The 19915-nt window shown below is 35.6% G+C and overlaps 1 protein-coding gene across 4 annotated transcripts in view; it reads right to left on the bottom strand.

Annotated features, from left to right (window-relative positions):
* Positions 1-19915, bottom strand: part of PPP1R21 (protein phosphatase 1 regulatory subunit 21) — a 56647-nt gene that overhangs the window by 14466 nt on the left and 22266 nt on the right. For all 4 annotated transcript variants that reach the window (XM_079941643.1, XM_079941641.1, XM_079941642.1 and 1 more), the window contains 7 exons: positions 19467-19568; positions 19291-19379; positions 16810-16946; positions 11102-11194; positions 6843-6970; positions 4266-4418; positions 1855-1947 (listed from right to left, as the gene is read on the bottom strand). In XM_079941643.1, the coding sequence (XP_079797769.1) occupies positions 1855-1947; positions 4266-4418; positions 6843-6970; positions 11102-11194; positions 16810-16946; positions 19291-19379; positions 19467-19568 (795 nt within the window). The remainder of the gene's footprint in view (positions 1-1854; positions 1948-4265; positions 4419-6842; positions 6971-11101; positions 11195-16809; positions 16947-19290; positions 19380-19466; positions 19569-19915) is intronic.

Here is a 19915-nt window from a genome sequence, read left to right on the forward strand (position 1 = left end):
TTTGAAAATTGAACTTGTATCCTATGACTTAGCAATTCTACTTCTAAGTATATGCCCAAGAGAAAAACATGTATGTTTATCAAAAGACAAGTATAAGAATGCCCATAGCAGCCCTACGATAGTCAAACACTTGAAAACTATCCAAATAGTCATAAGCTGTAAGAATGGATAAATAAATTATGTATTTTCACACGACAGAATACTTAACAGGAATGAAAATGGACCAATTACAACTACACATAACATGGATGAATATTATAAATATAATGTTGAACAAAAGAAGCCAGATCTGAAAGAGATGCTACATAATTCTCATTTAATATGAAGTTCAGTATCAGGCAACAGAACAAAGAATGCAGGATAATGGTTACCTCTGGGGAAAGAGGAGAGTAGTAACTGGAAAGGGGCATGAGGAAAGTTTCTGAGGTCCTGGCAATCTTTTTTTTACAGGTATATACCTTACATAAAGAAATATTTTTTAAAAAATTTTATCTAGCTACCAGTTACATTAATGTGTTTACTTATGAAAATTCACTGAGATATATTAATAATTTATATACTTTTCTTTAAGTATGTTATGCTTCAATAAGAAGCTTAAAAAAAGCTAATTTTCAAGGCAAATGAAAGCTTGAGAATTAAATAAAAACAATCTTAGAGTGAATTCCAAATGCTTTACCAACTATCATCGTTGAACAATTACCACGTACCACTGTTCATGATATTTCCTGCCAGTATCCTACTGAAGCCTCCTAACAGTCCTACAATTCTCACGTCTCAAAGAGGAGAACTTGAAGTCCCAGCAGCTCGACCACCTGCAAAGCTAACAAACAGAGCCAGGATGTGGGACCTCATGTGTCTGGCTCACAAGTCTGATTCTTTTCACCCTATCACACTGCCTCTCATTGGCTCAATTAATCCTTACGGGACCCTGAAAGGTAGGTATTATCCTCGCTTTAGAGAGGCAGGATGTGAGACCCGGAGTGCTTATCAGACTAGCCTGCAGCTGGTCAATGGCAGAGTGGGAAAAGCAATAGCTCTGAAGTCAGACCATTCTGCTACTTACTAGCTACTATGGATAAAAGCTGTTTAATTTCTTTGAGCCTTACTTTCCTCACATAAAATAAGAAGGAAATCTAAAATAAATTTTTAAGATACTCCACATTTCACTGTTTGTCTCAGGAATTTTGTTTTTTAGGAATTATTATGTGGATTAAATTTTTAGCTTCAACATCCTATTGAATTAATGTTGAAAAGATAAGTGATATGTGTCCAATGAAAATAAGGTCGGCATAGGCAAAATACTGTTTCAGATAAATTTGTGCTCTCTTTAAAATAAATTTTTCCAAAACTAAAGCAAGCCAGGTGTTAAAGTAAATAAATCTCTGGCGAATGCTAAACTGGGGTCAGTTTGTACCAACTTCTGAAAAAAATAATACCACCTACCTCCACCTGCCACCCAAATTCAACTGATCAATTGAGCATTGGAAATTTTTCATTCCTGTCCATTTAGGAAATAAAAATAACTCACTGAGTCTCTAGCCACACCCCCCCTTTTTTGCCTTATTATTTCAGACATTTAAATCTAGTACCTAAATAATTAATCAGCATGGCCAGAGTGTGCTGATATTACTTTACTGGCAATCATAACACCAATTGAATCAGGATGACTTATTTAGAGTATCAACAAATGGTTTTCAATGAATTATGCTTATGGTGCTTTTTAAGCATGTGTTAATTAACTTCACATGTTTACTTACATAGCCTTTTAAATTGCTCTATGTGTATGAAAACCTTTTATAGGGGATTTTATATTCATGCTCTTTAACAAGTACCATGATTTTCCCGATGCCATACCTGTTGTGCAAGGCCTTCTCGACTTTCAGTAGAGCTGAGAAGGACCCGGCGGTTTGCCAGTGCTTCCTCATAAGGCACAGATTCCAAGAGGGGCTATGGAAAAAGCATCATAAGAAATAAAGAAAAAGGTCGCATCATTTCCCTGATCTTACAAATAAGAATGCTAAATGAGGTTTGATAATAAAATTCAGATGTATGTCCACATAGACTAGTTCCTTTAATACACATAAAAAAAGAACTTTAAAAAGAAAAGAAAAGAAAAAGAATGAAGGGGAACATGTCATACCAGTTATAAGCGACACTATCTAAAACCATAAGACTTGCACCAAAATAGACAGATGAAGGAATGGCATAGAAAATCTAGAAACAGACAAAAGCACATACAAAAATGTATTATGTGACAAATGTTGCACTTTTAAGTCAATGCAGAAAGGATAAGTCATGCAAGGACAATCAGTTAATAATTTAGAAAAATAACTATTTAGACCCCAATTTCATACCTATAGCAGAATAAATAAATTCAAGATGGGCTGAAGATTTCAATCTAAAAAGTTTAGACCACAAAAATACTGGAAGAAAATATAGGTGAACTGACTTTCCAAGAGTCACCTGAGAATCACCACCGTAAAGAAAAAGCCTGGTTTGATGATATAAAAATTAAAACTTCTAAATTTTGAAAAATTATTACAGCAAACTGAGGAAAAATATTTCCGACATAAACAAAGGACTAAAATCCTTAACATAGAGCTCCTTCAACCCCAATTAGGAACATTTATTTAAAAACAGGTAAACAACTTGAACAGGAAATTGAAATAATATAAACAGTAAATTTATAAAGGATGTTCTATTTCAATAACAAGCAAAGAAATGAAAATTAGAACAATAACACGGAACTTCTTGTTTCTAAGATTGACAAATTAAATTTACGGGTTAAATTTATAATTCTATTGCTGGTAAACTATAAAAAGGTAACCTTTGAAACATTCACAGACTTTGAATGAGCAATTCCATTTTTAGGAATTAATCATAAAGATATAATTAAAACAATTAGGTAGTCTTATACGTTTCTAGGAGTGTACAACCACTCTTACGGGTAATCTCTGGCAGTAAATATTAAAACTTAAAACCACATTATCCAGAACATTCCACCTCTCAGTAATCCACACATATGCCCAAGGAGGCATTTACAAAGCTATCCATTGCAGTATAATTCTAACAGTGAAAAACTGGAATCAACCTAAATGCCCACCAGAAAGAGACTACCTAAATGAACCACGGAATACCTATATCATAGATTTCAATGCTGTGTTTAAAATGAATAAAGTAGCCATTATATCTATTGATACAGACAGGTCTCTAAAACATATTTTAAATGAAAAAAGGAAGCTACACAATGAAATATGCATTTTAGTTAAAAAAAATTAGAAAAGTCTTTATATTCTTCATATTTTGCATATCGTTCAAAGTTTACACAGATGAGTACAAATGCTCCAAGAGTCTGGAAGGTTACACACCAAACTGATAACTATAGTTACCTCTGGAGAGGAACTGGAATTAGGGATTGTAATTTACCTATAATGCGCTCATGTAATATAAGAATGTATTTATGCATTGTGTAACTAAAAGTTAGAAAGAAATAAAGAGAGAAAGGTAAATACACAAAGTTGCATGTGCAAGAATATCCCCTGTAGTATTACATATAACAGTGAAAAATAGGAAGCAACCTAAAAATCCACTAGCAATGGATGGCTTAATTAACTTATCACACATTTATAGAATGAAATACTAGAGATGAAATACTAGATGCATTAAAATGATAGCAATTTATACTTATAGATATATATTTTTGTTATATAAAGATATCCACAATGCATTAAAGAGGAAAAAAACAGATTCTAAAACAGTCTATGTATCCAGATACATTGCTTTTTATAATGTGTGTGTGCGTGCATGCATGTATACACATTAAAATTTTATGGTTAAGAGGAGCTACCTTTGGCTTGTGGGATTTTCTTCTTCATGTACTGCTGTTTCTTCTGATTTCTTTTTGCAATGATCATGTATTCTTATTATATTGAGAAAAAAATTATAAATGTATTTCAATTTTTTTTATTTCTACAAGTTTAAGATTTTCTCAAGTTTGACACTTAATGGCTGCCTGGCTGTCTCACCCTAAACACTCTACCAGACACTGGAAACGTTAAGTCTAATACGGCCTAGGAAATGAGATTCAGGTCTCTGTCCCATCCTCCTCTCCAAAGACCCCCGCCCACCTCACAACACCCACCAACCACCTGTCCCTCAAAATTGTATAAAACCTAAACAATATGAACTGTGGGAAAACTTCTGCCATTCTCTGGAATTTTTCCAGATTTTCCCTCTGATTTAAATGTTAACAGCAGCTCACAAACCTTTCTCAAAGCCTTCATATAGGCAGCAGCTTTTTTCTTGTATTGCAGCATGCATTCAGCTGAGAGAGGACTGATGAATCCACTCGCTGTCTTAGGCCCGTAGCTCAGGGAAGCAATGAAGTAGTCCACGTTGTTGCTGAAGAAAGATGCAATCTAAACCAAGTGTGACAAGAAGATAAATTTTATTTTCCAATAATATATCTAAAATATATATCTAAGAGTTTTCAGATCAAAGTTAAGGATACTCAGAATGGAAATGAAATTTCAACACATGCTCAAAAGCCCACATTTATTTGAAAAGAATACATAGGGAATGATTTATAATAAACACAATACAGTATAAATTTTGAGACCAGACTTGTGACATGTCTTAATCTAGACAAATTCTACTGTTTCTGAAAACCAAGGCTGATTCTGATTTATTCTGTAGACAATGTTTATGAGCTGTTTACCTTACTAAGTCTGCCCCTGCTCTCAAAATATATACGTTTGGGTTTATACATTCCGTTTGCATTTTAACTTTGAATGTTTCATATTCCAACACAAGACATGACACAAGCATATTGAATATATGATCTCTACTTAAATTTCATTCTGTAAATCTCAATCTGTGCATTACAAATATAACAGGAAAGAAAAAGACTGAAAATTCAGCAGACCCTTGTCTTTTACAGATTTAACATTTGCTTAATCTATGTAAGCAACAACAAAGATCCATGACTGTAATTGTGCTGAGCCATGATTCTGAATCTACAGTGCTATATGAAATGGTGATATAAATAAAAATGTCTAAGAAAGTTATTAGCCAGAAAAATTAAAGTCTTCGATACATTAAAGAGTATTCTATTTCAATAAATAAGAAAAAGTAACTTGTGAAACAAGAGTACTTTACCTTGGCAAAAACTGTTCAAAAAGTAAGCAATCACTCACTAATGGTCTAAAAGATTATCTTTCTCATTAATATTTTACTGTGTCAAACGAAATTCTATGTTAGGTAGTATTCAAGAAAATGAAAACTCTAAAAATCTTGAGCTGTATATTCCTCGTGTATGACATAGATAGTACAGTGTTTGCATTTTAGTCATGGTAGTATACGGTGAGGTTTAACTTTCTTTCCTCTCTCTAATATTTCTACACTTCCCAAATGTTCTTTAACATGCATATGTTATACTTTCCTAGTGGGTTTTTTAAAAATTACAAACGATAAAATTTAGTTTAATCAAATCACATTAGCTAAGTATTAAGCTGCCACCAACTAATACTTAGTTCAGATACTTACTTTAGCTAAAAACCATTTATAAAAATTTCAGAGTGAAGATCAAGTACCTTTCCTTGAGACAACTCTTAAGGTTTCAGGCAAAGCAAATGTAAAATAAGCTATGAAGTATATAGGTATTTAATATTCCAGAGTTCTCCTAAAAAAGTGACAAATGCAGAGACTCTTGTAAAATGTCAACATTCTCTTTTTCCAGAAATTGCTCACAATTGAATCAAAGTCAGAATCATCCTCAGAAAGTTTCCAGAATGCCTGTGGGTGAAAGCACTAAAGAGGAGGCAGTGGGGATGGTCTTCTGGCTAAGGAATCCTGTAGGCACTCACCTGCGAGCTGACAGATCCGAAAGGCAGCACCTTTTAATTACAGCCCCAAACTTAGCAGACTGTCAGGAAGACTGGCCTGACTTTGGGAAAGGTGACACTGAATACCTACCATAACCTATGATCATTTCTGATTAACTTAAAACACTTGAAAAAAGTGTGCTCCTACTAAGGTCAACCTGTCAGAAAAATAAAGGTATATAACACAGATAGAGATTAGCACTTTCTTGAGAAATTATGTTGAGTCTGCTGAAATAAATGGGCTAAGATAGTCCTGAATACAGTACTTTTGGTTTTATATGTATGGGTAGTTCTCAGAGAAATCTTAGTCACTAAAGGCTTTGATGACAGCCACATGAACATGTGCTCTTAGAATGTGACCTGCTGAAACCAGTTATCCAAGACAGAACAATTTTTAAAGAAACTGCGCTCTGGTCAGTTTATAATAACAATTAAGTACTTACTAATCCAAATGATCATTACTAATATTAAGAATTCAATGAGAAGACACATGTTGAAGTCATCTTAAAAGTACTTATTAGGGTACAAAAACCACAGAAGTAGCATTATCACAAGTGTTGCCAAAAAACAAACAAAAAACTTGGAGGGGAAAAAACAAAATATTAACAAAGGTCTTATAATTCTTTTTCTTTTTCTATATCCCAATTTCTGTATAGCAGACCTTTAATACACACAAGGATCTATAGTGAGACCACCTGGAATCTTTCAATCATCAAATATCTCATTAAAATGTCAGAAGTGCCTGACCCACTTCCTCATCACAAATGCTTAACAGTAACTACCATATTGTTTCAAATATTAGGTAGGAAGGAGGAAAAGGGAGACAACTTTATTTTACAAAAAAGCCTGGTAATCAAAAATCCTTACACAGATCAATTTTCCTACTAGGTCACTCAAAAAAAAAAAAGGAGCACATTTAAGAGTTGAATTTAATGTCAGTATAAACCAGAGAAAAATTACCTTTCCTGCTCCATTTGTCAATGCCACTACTGATGACAGGATGCAATCATTAGTTGTTATGAGCTTCTGTGTTGCTGTTGGAAGTTCATGCTCTATTGTAGCCTTTTGACTATAATGTTTGGAAATATCTATAAACCCAATCAAATGAAAACTCATTACTATCTATATACAAGTTGTATACAGATAACCAGCCCGTTAACTTCTTATATCTACTCTTACAAATTTACAAGACAAATCTGACAAAAAAATGGTCCCAAATATGAGGATTGTGCTGAATATCAATTAGGTCTCAAGTTCACATGGAAAGAATAGAGTAGTGACGGTCTCTTAACACCATCCTGGTGTCTCAATTACGGCCCCCAGCAGGTGGGTCTCATTCTCCTTCATTTGAGTGTTAAGCCCTTATTCTAGCACCAGGTAAAGGACCCTGAGCAATATTTACCAGTCAAAAACCTTGTTTTGATAGTCCAGCAGGCATAAATGAGAGTTTACATTGTGCTTATACAAACAAACCATGAGGCTGGAAAAGAACAGCCAACACAGGCACAATGTCGCACAATCCTTATTGGATCTTAGCTGGTTTGCCAGTACATACTTCAACAATAAGAAAGGTCTGCATGGCCAAATAAGGATTGGATACTCTAGCACCTGGCTTCACATTCTATTGCCTCTAGTACAAGAAAGCTATAACAAAGGCCTGTGGTTATGGAAGCATAGAAGAGAGGCTTGGATATAAATGTGTTGACAGAAACAGCAGTAGGTGAAACTGGCCAAACAGCTAAGCTTGGGGTTTTCTGGGTCTCTGAGACATAAAGTAATTTCATCCTGGAAATAAGGGAAAATGGGAGAATTACCAAGACAACATTGATTTACAAGGAAGGGCAATTATATTTTTAAATAAAAAGGTGTTTATGATACAGCCTCCTTTGAATATTTTACAGTACTTCAGTTACAACAGCATTAATTATCATTACCAACAAAGCAAAAAATAAATCACAAAACATGGAAACTAACTTTTATAGCAGGTGTGTATACAAAGAATTTCATTTATTCAGAATCAAGAAATTTAGTTGATTTTAGACTATAGATAATTAAAAGGGAATAAGACTATTCAAAAAGAAAGGGTATCTGAGATTTAACCTAGTATGATAATGATTTTTAACAAAATTACTGTTTTATGAATAAGATTACTTTTACTGAAATTTAAAACTAGGAAATTACATTACTTATATATATTGTGTTATATACACATATAGATAAACTTTTACATAAACTTTTAATTTAAGATAGTCTTAGATTTATAGAAAAATTACAGAGTTTCTGGATACCCTTAGCCAGTTTTCACTATTGTTAACACCCTACACTACTATGGTAGTTGTCACAGTGAAGGAACCAACTAATTGGTAATTACTATTATGTTTAATATTTCTTAAAAATAAATGATTATCCTCTATATATTCATAAGATATCCAAGTGAATGAAAATTCAATTGGAACACTGAACATTTTTTTGTATACTGAACTTGCTAGCCCCTAGAGTAGACATTTTCTTTCTATACACCACAGAAAGTTTTATTCAATATTTTACTGTCTGTATACAATGCTATAATACAACTGGGTTGGTAGGCAATCTTGGTTGATTGGTGTAGGTGATTGAAATACTTATAAAAGATGTACAATACTAAGAATCCTCCCATGGCATCTAGTGGATCAGAGCTACTGTAGTTTGACTATAATAATTCTCCCAATCCAACTGTTTACTCTTTATCGAGTCCAAATATTTTCATTATTTAGGGTGTTCCTCGACATTAAAGTTTAACTCCAAAAGGTACAAGGAAATCATGTGACCTAGACAACAGATTTATTTTCTTTTATGTTTCCTATGAGTCTACCTGCTTTAGACTTGAGACCAAAGATCAAACAATTCTCACTTAGAATGCCACTTGTTAAAAGATTAATTCACTTCCATTTTAATTCCTTGTAGGATACACATTTTTATAAATCTTTCTTTTTATACTAAGACCAGCCTGCCTTCTTTTTTTTTTTATAGCTTTATTTATTTGTTTATTTAATTTATTTTTGGCTGCGTTGGGTCTTCGTTGCTGCACGCGGGCTTTTTCTAGTTGCGGCGAGCGGGGGCTACTCTTCATTGCAGTGCGCGGGCTTCTCCTTGCGGTGGCTTCTCTTCTTGCAGAGCACAGGCACTAGGGCGCACGGGCTTCAGTAGTTGTGGCTCGCGGGCTCTAGAGCACAAGCTCAGTAGTTGTGGCGCACAGGCTTAGTTGCTCCACGGCATGTGGGATCTTCCCAGACCAGGGCTCGAACCTGTGTCTCCTGCATTGGCAGGCAGATTCTTAACCACTGTGCCACCAGGGAAACCCCAGCCTGCCTTCTTGATTGCCTTCCTTCCTTCCTTCTTTCCAACTTGGACCAAGCAATTAAGGGCAAAACATCAAGGGAAAAGATTTGAAATAAAAGTTCTCTTAAAAACAAAGTATATTCTGGTAATGCAAGTTAATGCTCACTCTGAGTGTTCATGAGAGATACACAACAGTCTTCCAACTGCATAAGAAGACAGATTTGAACTGTAAAACTAGCAACAAGAGGCCATAATCTGCTTGCCAACCATCCTTCATGTTTCCCAGTCTTCTCTCTTTATATTATGTTCACTTTCAAGGACAGAAACAAGCAGAGGCACAAAGGGGGCTAAGGGAGCCTCTGATCCTCCTCTGATAATCTCCCACCAGCTCATAGCAAATAATAATAGTAACATTCTTTGATTTGGACCACTTGGCATCTTATGTCATATATGAACAAAAGCATTTTTAGAAAACTCAGAAGTACATTATTATTTATAGAAATATAAATAAAATCAAGATTTTTTGAAATGTAAATGAAGCTTTAAGATTCTCAATGGACAGCTACCCTCCATTGCTCTAGCCTCTCTTTTATCAAAATTCTAGAGAAGACACTAGCAGGAACAAATAGTAACATTAGCATAGGAAAACTTAGGAAACAAAACCAAAAAACATGTAGCCACAGAGCTACTTGTGGTTTCAGTGGCCTAGTTCTATGTTACGTAAAGTTCTGGAATAGAGGACTATGGTGAAGTCTGAGCTCCCCAAACCAAAAGCTGCACAGGAAAAAGGTACCAGTCCCTTGGGTTTTCTATGGACCAGACTAGGTTCTGCAGGGTTGGGGCTGCCTCTTGTCACCTGCCCCCAAGACTGTCTATGCAAGCTGTGATTCCTGCAACCAGTGTTAGCTCCAGAAGTACAGTGACTTTTAAAGTTCCTTATAATTGAAGACAAGCCACAGGAAGGACCATTTTCCAGACTGAATGGTAAGGTAATACTGGGTAATTCCACTGAAACTAAGAATGATTCCCAGTAACATAGGTTATTATGTGGTTATGTGCCAACCTATAGAAAGGCCCCAAATATAGCCATCTTATACATGCCATCCAAAAAAGTTTTAAGTTTTTAAAAAGTATTTTCTGTGAAACCAGCAATTGGTCACTAACTGCACACTAAACACCTCAGTGAAAAATCTAGGCACCTGGGCTATTTCCAGTAGTCCTTAGTAATTGCTCCTGCCCTCCTCTCCTCCCCCTACTCCAACAATCTTCAAACGGAAAAGAACAGAGGAAAAAAACCTAGAAGCCATGCAGAAATATAGATTAAAAAATCAGGACTCAGAATCACATGCTAGGAAGCAAATGAAATGACCGTCGACAAGCATATTCTTAGAAGCACATAGCAACTTAAAACTGACCAAAGCTTGAAGACAGACCTTCATTCCTTAAGGCTCTCCTGAACAAAACAGGACTTATAATGGGTACTCTAAACACAGAAACACACAGGAGGCTACGTAGAAAACCAGTGCATTCTTTCTGGGATCTTTAAACCTTCATTTCCTCAGTTCCTTCATGTTTGGGCTCTAACAAGTGCAGTATTTTGCTAAATGCCTCTGAAAAGCATGTCTGGCTTGATAAAATTCATACACCTGCCTTAAGTCAGTGTAATGTATTTTTGGCTAAAGTTCCGGGCACAAGGGTTTCTCTTCAGCACTTTGTTTACCTTCAGGAAAGAAGCAGATGGGAAAAGCAGAAGGCAGTAGGCTGTGCACTTCAACGTTAAGCCAAATGCTACTAAACCTTTATGTGGGGTCTATTAGCCTTGGCAGTATTTGCTTAAATCTCATTCAGGCAGATCTGAGAAAATGGGACAAAGCTTATTTATGTTCTTTTCCAAGCCTCACCTTTCATGACATCATGAAATCCATGCAGAGCAGCACCAACATTTGTTAAGACAGAACTGTAGTTTGTCCGAAGGAGTCCATCTGGCTCCGTACCTAGGAAACCAAGATCACAAACCTAAGCATTTTCCCAGAAGAATTCACCTGAAAAACTGACAGCCCACCATCTCCCCTCTACTTTTGGGAAGAGAGAGAGTGAATACTGATTGTGATATGTTGAAAATAATGGCTCTTAAAATCATTGTAGACACATTCAGATAGAACGGTGATAATTACAGGGATCTAAACTGATTTGCATCCCCCATGTCCACAGATATTAATGGTTACAAGAATCAAAATTAAATTGCTAAGCAGGATTATGTCTTTCATGATTCTTTTTGAAATGAAAGCCTTTGTGAATTTCACCTTGTTACTACAGAACACATTTCTCATTTTGTGCTTTCCCTACATATTATTGTTTGCTGAACATCACTAAAAACACTATTATTCAAACATCACAGTTCCAATTCTGGCATGACAGCATAAGCAAGCTCCACATACCCACTCACCAGCACAACTGGTGAAAATGATTTAAAAATAACCACTTTAAACTCTGGAAATTATCCTAAGGGCATACAGCAAGTAAAGAAACATTTAATCAAGAAAATCTGTATTAACTCAGTAACAAAAGCAAGAATCTGTGGTATGTGAACCAAAACCCACTCGGTCCCCTCAACAGTCAGTGAGCTAGAAATCCCAGTCCCGAGGGTGCAGCCAAGAACACAAGGCTCCCTCTCCCCTAGCTCAGCTGGAGGGCTGCATTTCTTATCTCGCTCTCAGCTACCTGTTGCTGAGGCTAAGTTCTAGGTAAATATGACTCAGAGGTGGGGGGTTCTCTTCTTTTACCCAGCCCTGACTTGTGGGATGGAGGCTGTACGTGGGCATGGTGCTGCTGAGAATCTGTGGCCCTGATCATCCTGGCCCCAGCTCATTAACAGGAGTTCCATGCTGAAAGAGGCAAGCTGAGGAGACCAGCGGCTGCTGCCCTACCTCTCCATGGAGTAATGCAGGGGTGTCACTCTGAGAGAAGTGCATCACTGTCATCATCCCCTGCACAGAACCATGGCTCAGAGATTTAACCCAAGGGAGAAACAGTTCTTAAAACAGAAAGCTCTGAATCTCTTCCCAAAGGAATTGACTTAATTCACAACAGACTGTGGAGAAGAAGTTCAAGCCTAGGGATGCTCTCAAAAATAATGGCACTTGTGCTGAAGGTAATTCAGAGGATTCATTGGAGATATAAGGTAGACTGACACCTAGACACACAATAGAACAGTTAGACTTAATTGATATCTACAGGACACTACATAAAAAAAAAAATAGAATACACATTCTTTTTCCAAGGGCACATGGGACGTTCTCTAGAATAGACCACAAACTAAGACCCAAAACAAGCCTCAACAAACTTAAAAGGACAAAAATTATTTCAAGCACCTTTTCTGACCACAAGGGCATGAAACAAGAAATCAACCACAGAAAGATAAACGAGAAAAAAATGGTTATATGGTGACTAAACAACATGCTACTAAAAAAAAAAATAGGTCAACAATGAAGTCAAAGAGGAAATTAAAAAATACCTTGAGACAAATGACAATGAAAACACAACCATACAAAACCTATGGGATGCAGCAAAAGCAATCCTAAGAGGGAAGTTCATAGTGATACAGGCCTATCTCAAATAAACCTAAACTACCACCTGAAACAATCAGAAAAAGAACAAACAAAATCTAAAGTCAGCAGAAGGAAGGAAATAATAAAGATCAGAGAGTAAATAAATAAAATAGAGGTTTTAAAAACAACAGAAAAAAATCAATAAAACCAAGAGCTGTTTTTTTGAAAGGATAAACAAAATCAACAAACCACTGACCAGGCTCACCAAGAAGAAAATAGAGAGGGCCCAAATAAACAAAATAAGAAATGAAAGAGGAGAAATAACAACCAATACTGCAGAAATATAAAAAAATATTAAGAAATTATTATGAACAGTTATATGCCAAAAAAAAATTAACAACCTAGAAGAAATGGACAAGTTTCTAGAAACATACAGACTGCCAAAAAGGAATCAAGAAGGAACAGATAATCTGAACAGACTGATCACTAGAAGTAAAATAGAATCTGTAATTAAAAAAAAAACCTCCCTGTAAACAAACGTCCTGGACCCGATAGCTTCATTGGGGAATTCTACCAAATGTACAAAGAAAAACTTACACCTATCCTTCTCAAACTCTTCCAAAAGACTGAAGAGGAAAGAACACTCTCAAAGTAATTCTATGAAGCCACTATCACACTGATACCAAAACCAGAAAAAGACACTACCAAAAAAGAAAATTACAGGCCAATATCTTTGATGAATATAGAAGCAAAGATTGTCAAAAAAGTTTAGCAATCCAAGAACACATAAATAGGATCATACACCATAATCAAGCTGGATTCATTCCAGGGTCACAAGGATGGTTCAACATATGCACATCAATCAATGCGATACACCACATGAACAAAAGAAAAGACAAGAAACACATGATCATATCAACAGATGCAGAAAACGCATTTGACAAAATTCAACATCCATTCATGATAAAAACTCCCACCAAAGTGTGTATAGAGGTAACAAATTTCAGCATAATAAAAGTCATTTATGACAAACCCATAGCCAACATAATATTAAGTGATGAAAAGCTGAATTCTGGAACAAGGCAAGGATGCCCACTTTCATCACTTCTATTCAACATAGTATTGCAAGTCCTAACCACAGCAATCAGACAAAAAAAAGAAACAAAAATATCCAAATTGGAAGGGAAGAGGTAAAATTGTCATTATGTGCAGATGACATAATACTCTATATAGAAAACCCTAAAGACTCCACACACAACTATTAGAACTCATAAATGAATTCAGTAAGGTAGCAGGATATAAGATTAATATAGAGAAATCTGTTACATTTCTTTACACTAACAATGAAACAAAGAGAAAGTAAAAAACAATTTTGTTTAAAATCATATCAAAAAAAAAAACCTAGGAATAAGCCTAACCAAGGTGATGAAAGACTTATACGCTGAGAACTGTTAAACATTGATAAAGGAAATCAAAGATGATTCAAGAAAACGGAAAGTTACCTCATGCTCTTGGACTGGAAGAAATAATATTGTTAAAATGCCCATACTAGCCAAAGGAATCTACAGATTTAATGCAATCCCTATCAAATTACCCATGACACTTTTCACAAAACTAGAATAATTCTAAAGTTTATATGGAACCACAAAATATCCAGAATTGCCAAAGCAATCCCGAGGAAAAAGAACAAAGCTAGAGGCATAACCCTTCCAGACTTCAGATAATAATACAAAGCTACCATAATCAAAACAGCATGGTACTGCACAAAAACAGACATATGAATCAATGGAACAGAATAGAGAGCCCAGAAATAAACCCACACACCTACAGCGCATTAATCCTCAACAAAGGAGGCAATAATATACAAAGGGGAAAAGACAGTCTTTTCAGCAAGTGGTATGGGAAAGCTGGACAGCCACATATAAATCAATGAAGTTAGAACACTGCCTTACACCACACACAAAAATAAACTCAAAATGGCTTAAAGACTTAAATACAAGACATGACACCATAAAACTCCTAAAGGAGAACACAGGCAAAACACTCTTTGACATACATTGTAGCAATATTTTCTTAGATCAGTCTCCCAAGGCAAAAGAAATAAAAGCAAAAATAAACAAATGGGACCTCATCAAATGTATAAGCTTTTGAACAGGAAAGGAAACCATAAACAAAATGAAGACAACCTACAAACTGGGAGAAAATATTTGCAAACGATGCAACCAACAAGGGCTTAATTTCCAAAATATACAAACTGCTCCTACAGCTCAATATCAAAAACACAAACAACCCAATCAGAAAAATGGGTAAAGGGAATTCCCTGGCAGCCCAGTGGTTAGGACTCTGTGCTTTCACTGCCTAGGGTGAGGATTCAACCCACTGATGGGGGAACTAAGATCCCGCAAACTGCATGGCACGGCCAAAAAAAAATGGGTAGAAGACCAAAACAGACATTTCTCCAAAGAAGACACACAGATGGCCAACATGCACATGAAAAGATGCTAGAGAAATGAAAATCAAACCTACAATGAGCTATCACCTCACACTGGTCATAATGGTCATCATCAAAAAGTCTACAAATAGGGCTTCCCTGGTGGTGCAGTGGTTGAGAGTCCGCCTGCCGATGCAGGGGACACGGGTTCGTGCCCCGGTCCGGGAAGACCCCACATGCCATGGAGCGGCTGGGCCCGTGAGCCATGGCCGCTGAGCCTGCGTGTCCGGAGCCTGTGCTCCGCAACAGGAGAGGCCACAACAGTGAGAGGCCCGCATACCGCAAAAAAAAAAAAAAAAAAAAAAAAAAAACTTGTTCACAAATGTCTATAGCATCATTATTCATAATAGCCAAAAGGTGGAAACAATCCAGATGTCCATCAACTGATAGGTAGATAAATAAAATGTGATATATCCATCCAATGGAATATTATTCTGCAATAAAAAGGAATGAAATACCTACACATGCTACAACTTGGATGAATCTTGAAAATATTATGCCAAGTGAAAGAAAGCAGTCACAAAGGACCACAGATTATATGATTCCATTTATATGAAATGTTCAGAACAGGCAATTCTACAGACAGAAAGTAGAGTAATGGTTGCTTGGTACTGGGCGGGGACAGAACAGGGGAATAAGAGGGTGATAGCTAAAGTATACAGGGTTTCTTCTTAAGGTGATGAAAATATTCTAAAACTGACTGTAGTGTTGATGCACATGTCTGTGACTATAGTAAAAACTACTGAACAGTACACTTTAAATGGGTAAATTGTATGGTATGTAAATTATATCACATTTAAGCTGTTACAAAAAACAAATAATCAAATCACTACTATAAAAATCATGGTTTTCTTACAAACATCATTTAAACTGAGGTCCATTCAATGGCCTGAAAATACTTTTTTCAAATTAAAACAGCATTTTTTTCCCCAAGACTTTCAACCTTTACATTTTGGGGCTTTGTTATGATACAGTTCCTCTAAAAATAGCATTTTTACTATTAACCTTCCCCTATGCTACCTGTTGGAAGGTTGCTACGAATTCTTACACTTTGGCCCTCTCCATTTAAAAAAGAGGAAGGAGAGAAAGAGATTTAATTTTTTTTTTTTTTCCGGTACACGGGCCTCTCACTGTTGTGGCCTCTCCCGTTGCGGAGCACAGGCTCTGGACGCGCAGGCTCAGCGGCCATGGCTCACGGGCTCAGCCGCTCCGTGGCATGTGGGATCTTTCCGGACCGGGGCACGAACCCGTGTCCCCTGCATCGGCAGGCGGACTCTCAACCACTGCGCCACCAGGGAAGCCCAAGAGATTTAATATTTAATGTATGTCTTTGATGCCTGATATTGTACATTCTTAATTTAACTTAATCACATTTACCTCCGTTTTATAAGTGGGAAAACAGAAGCAGAGAAGTGATTTGCCCAAGACCCTAAATGTATAAGGAGCTGGAGGATTTGAATTCAAGTTTTTCTGACCCTCTTCTCACTTCAACACGCCAAACCACCTCCCTTCTCAAGCTTCTTGTACTCTAATTTCTTCAAGTTGAACCATGAGTAACAAACATGCTTACTTGGCAAGGCGAGAAGACCAATGTAAGTCTGCAGCTTCTCAAACACAGCTGTCATCTTTTTCATGTCCTGGGACAGCTCTAGATTCCTGGCTCGTAATGCAGACGTGCAAAGGGAAGCTTCACATTCTTCTTCTAAACTAAGAATGGGCAGATTTCATAAAAGTGAGCATCCTGAACGATTTTCAACTAGCTATAAGAAACCATCTAAATTCTCAAACATCTATATCCAAAGAGAATTTACCAAAAAAGGAATTTGATCTCATTTACAAGGTTCCATTTTTTATACCATAATACATACACCTGCTTGCTGCAAACGCCAATGCAGCAAAAGACGACTAAATGGAAGAAAAAATAAAGGGAGGTGCCCATTAGCTTTCCATCCGGAGAGCAGCAAAAACATGTTTCCCTTCAAAATATTTTCAGGAGAAAAATATTTCATAGACTGAATTCCTAAAGAGAATTAATTACACAGGAACTAGGAGAGAAAATCATTGAGAAACCTTTTTCAGTGTATGTAGGTTCAAAAGTCAAACAGATTGGAAAAAACAATCTATAGGCTCAATACAAAAATAAATGCTTAACATTCATAAAATACATTTTACCATTTTCAATTTTAAATGGTGCTTTGGAAAACTTAATTATAAGGTTAAAAAAACTACATTGACTCTTAAGAGTGTTTATTTAAAATGTGCAGTAATCAAGTAAAATGCTTTTTACACAAAGCTACGAAAGTAATTAGCACAGAATGATAATCATATCCATTCCCTTGACCTTGCCTCTTCTATTTATTTATAGCAAACAGCTTCATTCGGTACTAAGCCCATTTACTACTAATGAACATGTCATCTTGTCAACTAAAGTGGTATTTAAACCAATGACCAAAAAATTGCCTAAAAACATAAATACCTGATAACATAGGGCTGAAGGCATATGGAACAGAACATTCCAAGAATAGGAATCTTAAATCAAGAAAGGACTTATCCAGTGTTTCTAAAAATGTAATAGTGAAAAAATAAATTAAGATAAAATAACAATGCTTAACTGTTTCAAGTAGTAAATACCACTTTTGCAATGGTTCTTTTTTTTTTTTTTAATAGGAGAAAAAAAAATTTAATTACATATGTAGGGGAGTCCACAAAGACATTGAGACTCAAGGGCAAGTGGGGCAACTGAGGCTTATATATGCCATCCTGAGGTAAGGAATGGGATAGGAGCCTGGAGAAGGGGAAGTCACAGGATGATAAGAAGAGCAGATGTTTGGCAATTAGAAGTTTTGCAATGGTTCTTAGAGTCTTTTCAACGTAAGCCAAATCAATAAAGTGTATTCAATTTAGTGTTAAACTTCCAGAGTCAATTTTCAAAAAAACTTTAATTATACTGAACTAAAACATTTAAGGATCTGAATGAAACTGTTTGTTTGTTTCAATAGTTTACTTGTTTCAAAATGTTCATTTGTTTCATTAGTTTGTCATAATTCCCTGATTCCTAAAATTCTGTCATGTGCACAAATCATAGAATTCAGTTACTGAAATGCCTTTGTTAGGTTAGAATTAGGAAATAAGATGGAAATAAGATGGCTCTTAACACATTAATTTTTAATAATAAAATTTCATATTATTGAAGAGCTAAAACCTACTACTTTAGTTTTACAAGGACTTAAAAACTATAATTACTTGTATATTTTCAACATCTGTAAGTTATTCATCTACGTATTTCCTAAACCTTATTTTGCAATATACTATACTACATATATGCTCTTATTTCTCCTATGTATTATTATTATTATTGTGTTATTCTTTGATTACTTTTTTTAAAGACTAAATCGTAGGATGAAAAGATTTAGATGAATTAGGACTCTTGGTAGTTTTAGACCAAAAGTATCAAAATGTACAAGGAGTATTCTCAAATTTCCAATTACATAAATTACTTTCTCTTGCCTTTCTAGAAATGTTTAAGATGGAGCATTTAAGGCTACTTAATGACATATCCTATGAGGGCTGAAGTATGTACACAAAGTTTTTACTTTATAACTTAAATAAATCACCAATAATAAAAACAATATACTATTTCAAAGAAACCTAAGGATTATAAATTGCAATGTAGAGGTTAACTATTATAACCCCCACCTAGATGTTTATAGTAAAAGGATAAAAAATACCCCAAAATGAAATATTTCCTTCAATAAATGTGTCATTCACAATCATTAAAAATACTGGTTCATATTGCATTATGTGGTTATAGTAGTAATCTCAGTACAGAATACTGAAAAAACCTTAGCTGACAAACTACAATTCAATTTTCTTAAATATAAGTTTGTGTTGCTCAAACCATGACTTTCCTTTTTCACAAAAGTCCAAATTGGTTGTGGTGCAGAAAGGTCAGGCAGATCACAAGAAGCACATGTTATTACTTTAGTAACTCCAGCACAGCTCAGATGATACCTCGCAATTCCCCAAGTTCCCTGGCCCAGAGGGTAAGTACCTTTTTAACTGATAAGGAAGAATCTTCCTAAGAAAACATATGTAAGAGGTTAAATGCTCTGAAAAAGTTTTCAATTTCACAGTTGTCTCCTGGAAAAGAAAAAATTTCAAGGTTAACAGAGTCATTTGAAAAAGAAGAGCTCCCATTTCCAGAAGTAAAACATAGAAGAAAATTACCAGGACAGTCACAGTATCCTCAGTAATACTTTCAAATAAATGAAGCATTCCTTCCTCAAGAGGGCGGACATAGGATGCATTTTCATGAAGATACTGTGAGAACTAAATAGAAGGGAAAGAATTGTGAGTTAAATCACTGGAAAATAAAGAATAGCAAAACATTTGTAAATGGACTCGCTGAGTTTTAAACCTAAATTCTTTTGCAAACTTTTTTTGGGAAATCAGGCTTTTACACCGAGCTCCCCTCTAAAATCCTAGATATTATTCCCAAGTCCCCATTCCATTGCAAAATGAGGAACTAGAAGAGGGATGACATAATTAATGACCAGGCATGAAGCAAATGGGGAGGGGATACTATTTACAACACAGTACCAACAGGCCTTCTTCTCTAAACAACTGCTTCTTCATAGGGGTCCCAGTTAAAAAAAAAAAAAGGTTTGATAATCAAA

Source organism: Stenella coeruleoalba, assembly GCF_951394435.1.
Source record: "Stenella coeruleoalba genome assembly, chromosome: 13".
Classification (NCBI taxonomy): Eukaryota; Metazoa; Chordata; class Mammalia; order Artiodactyla; family Delphinidae; genus Stenella; species Stenella coeruleoalba.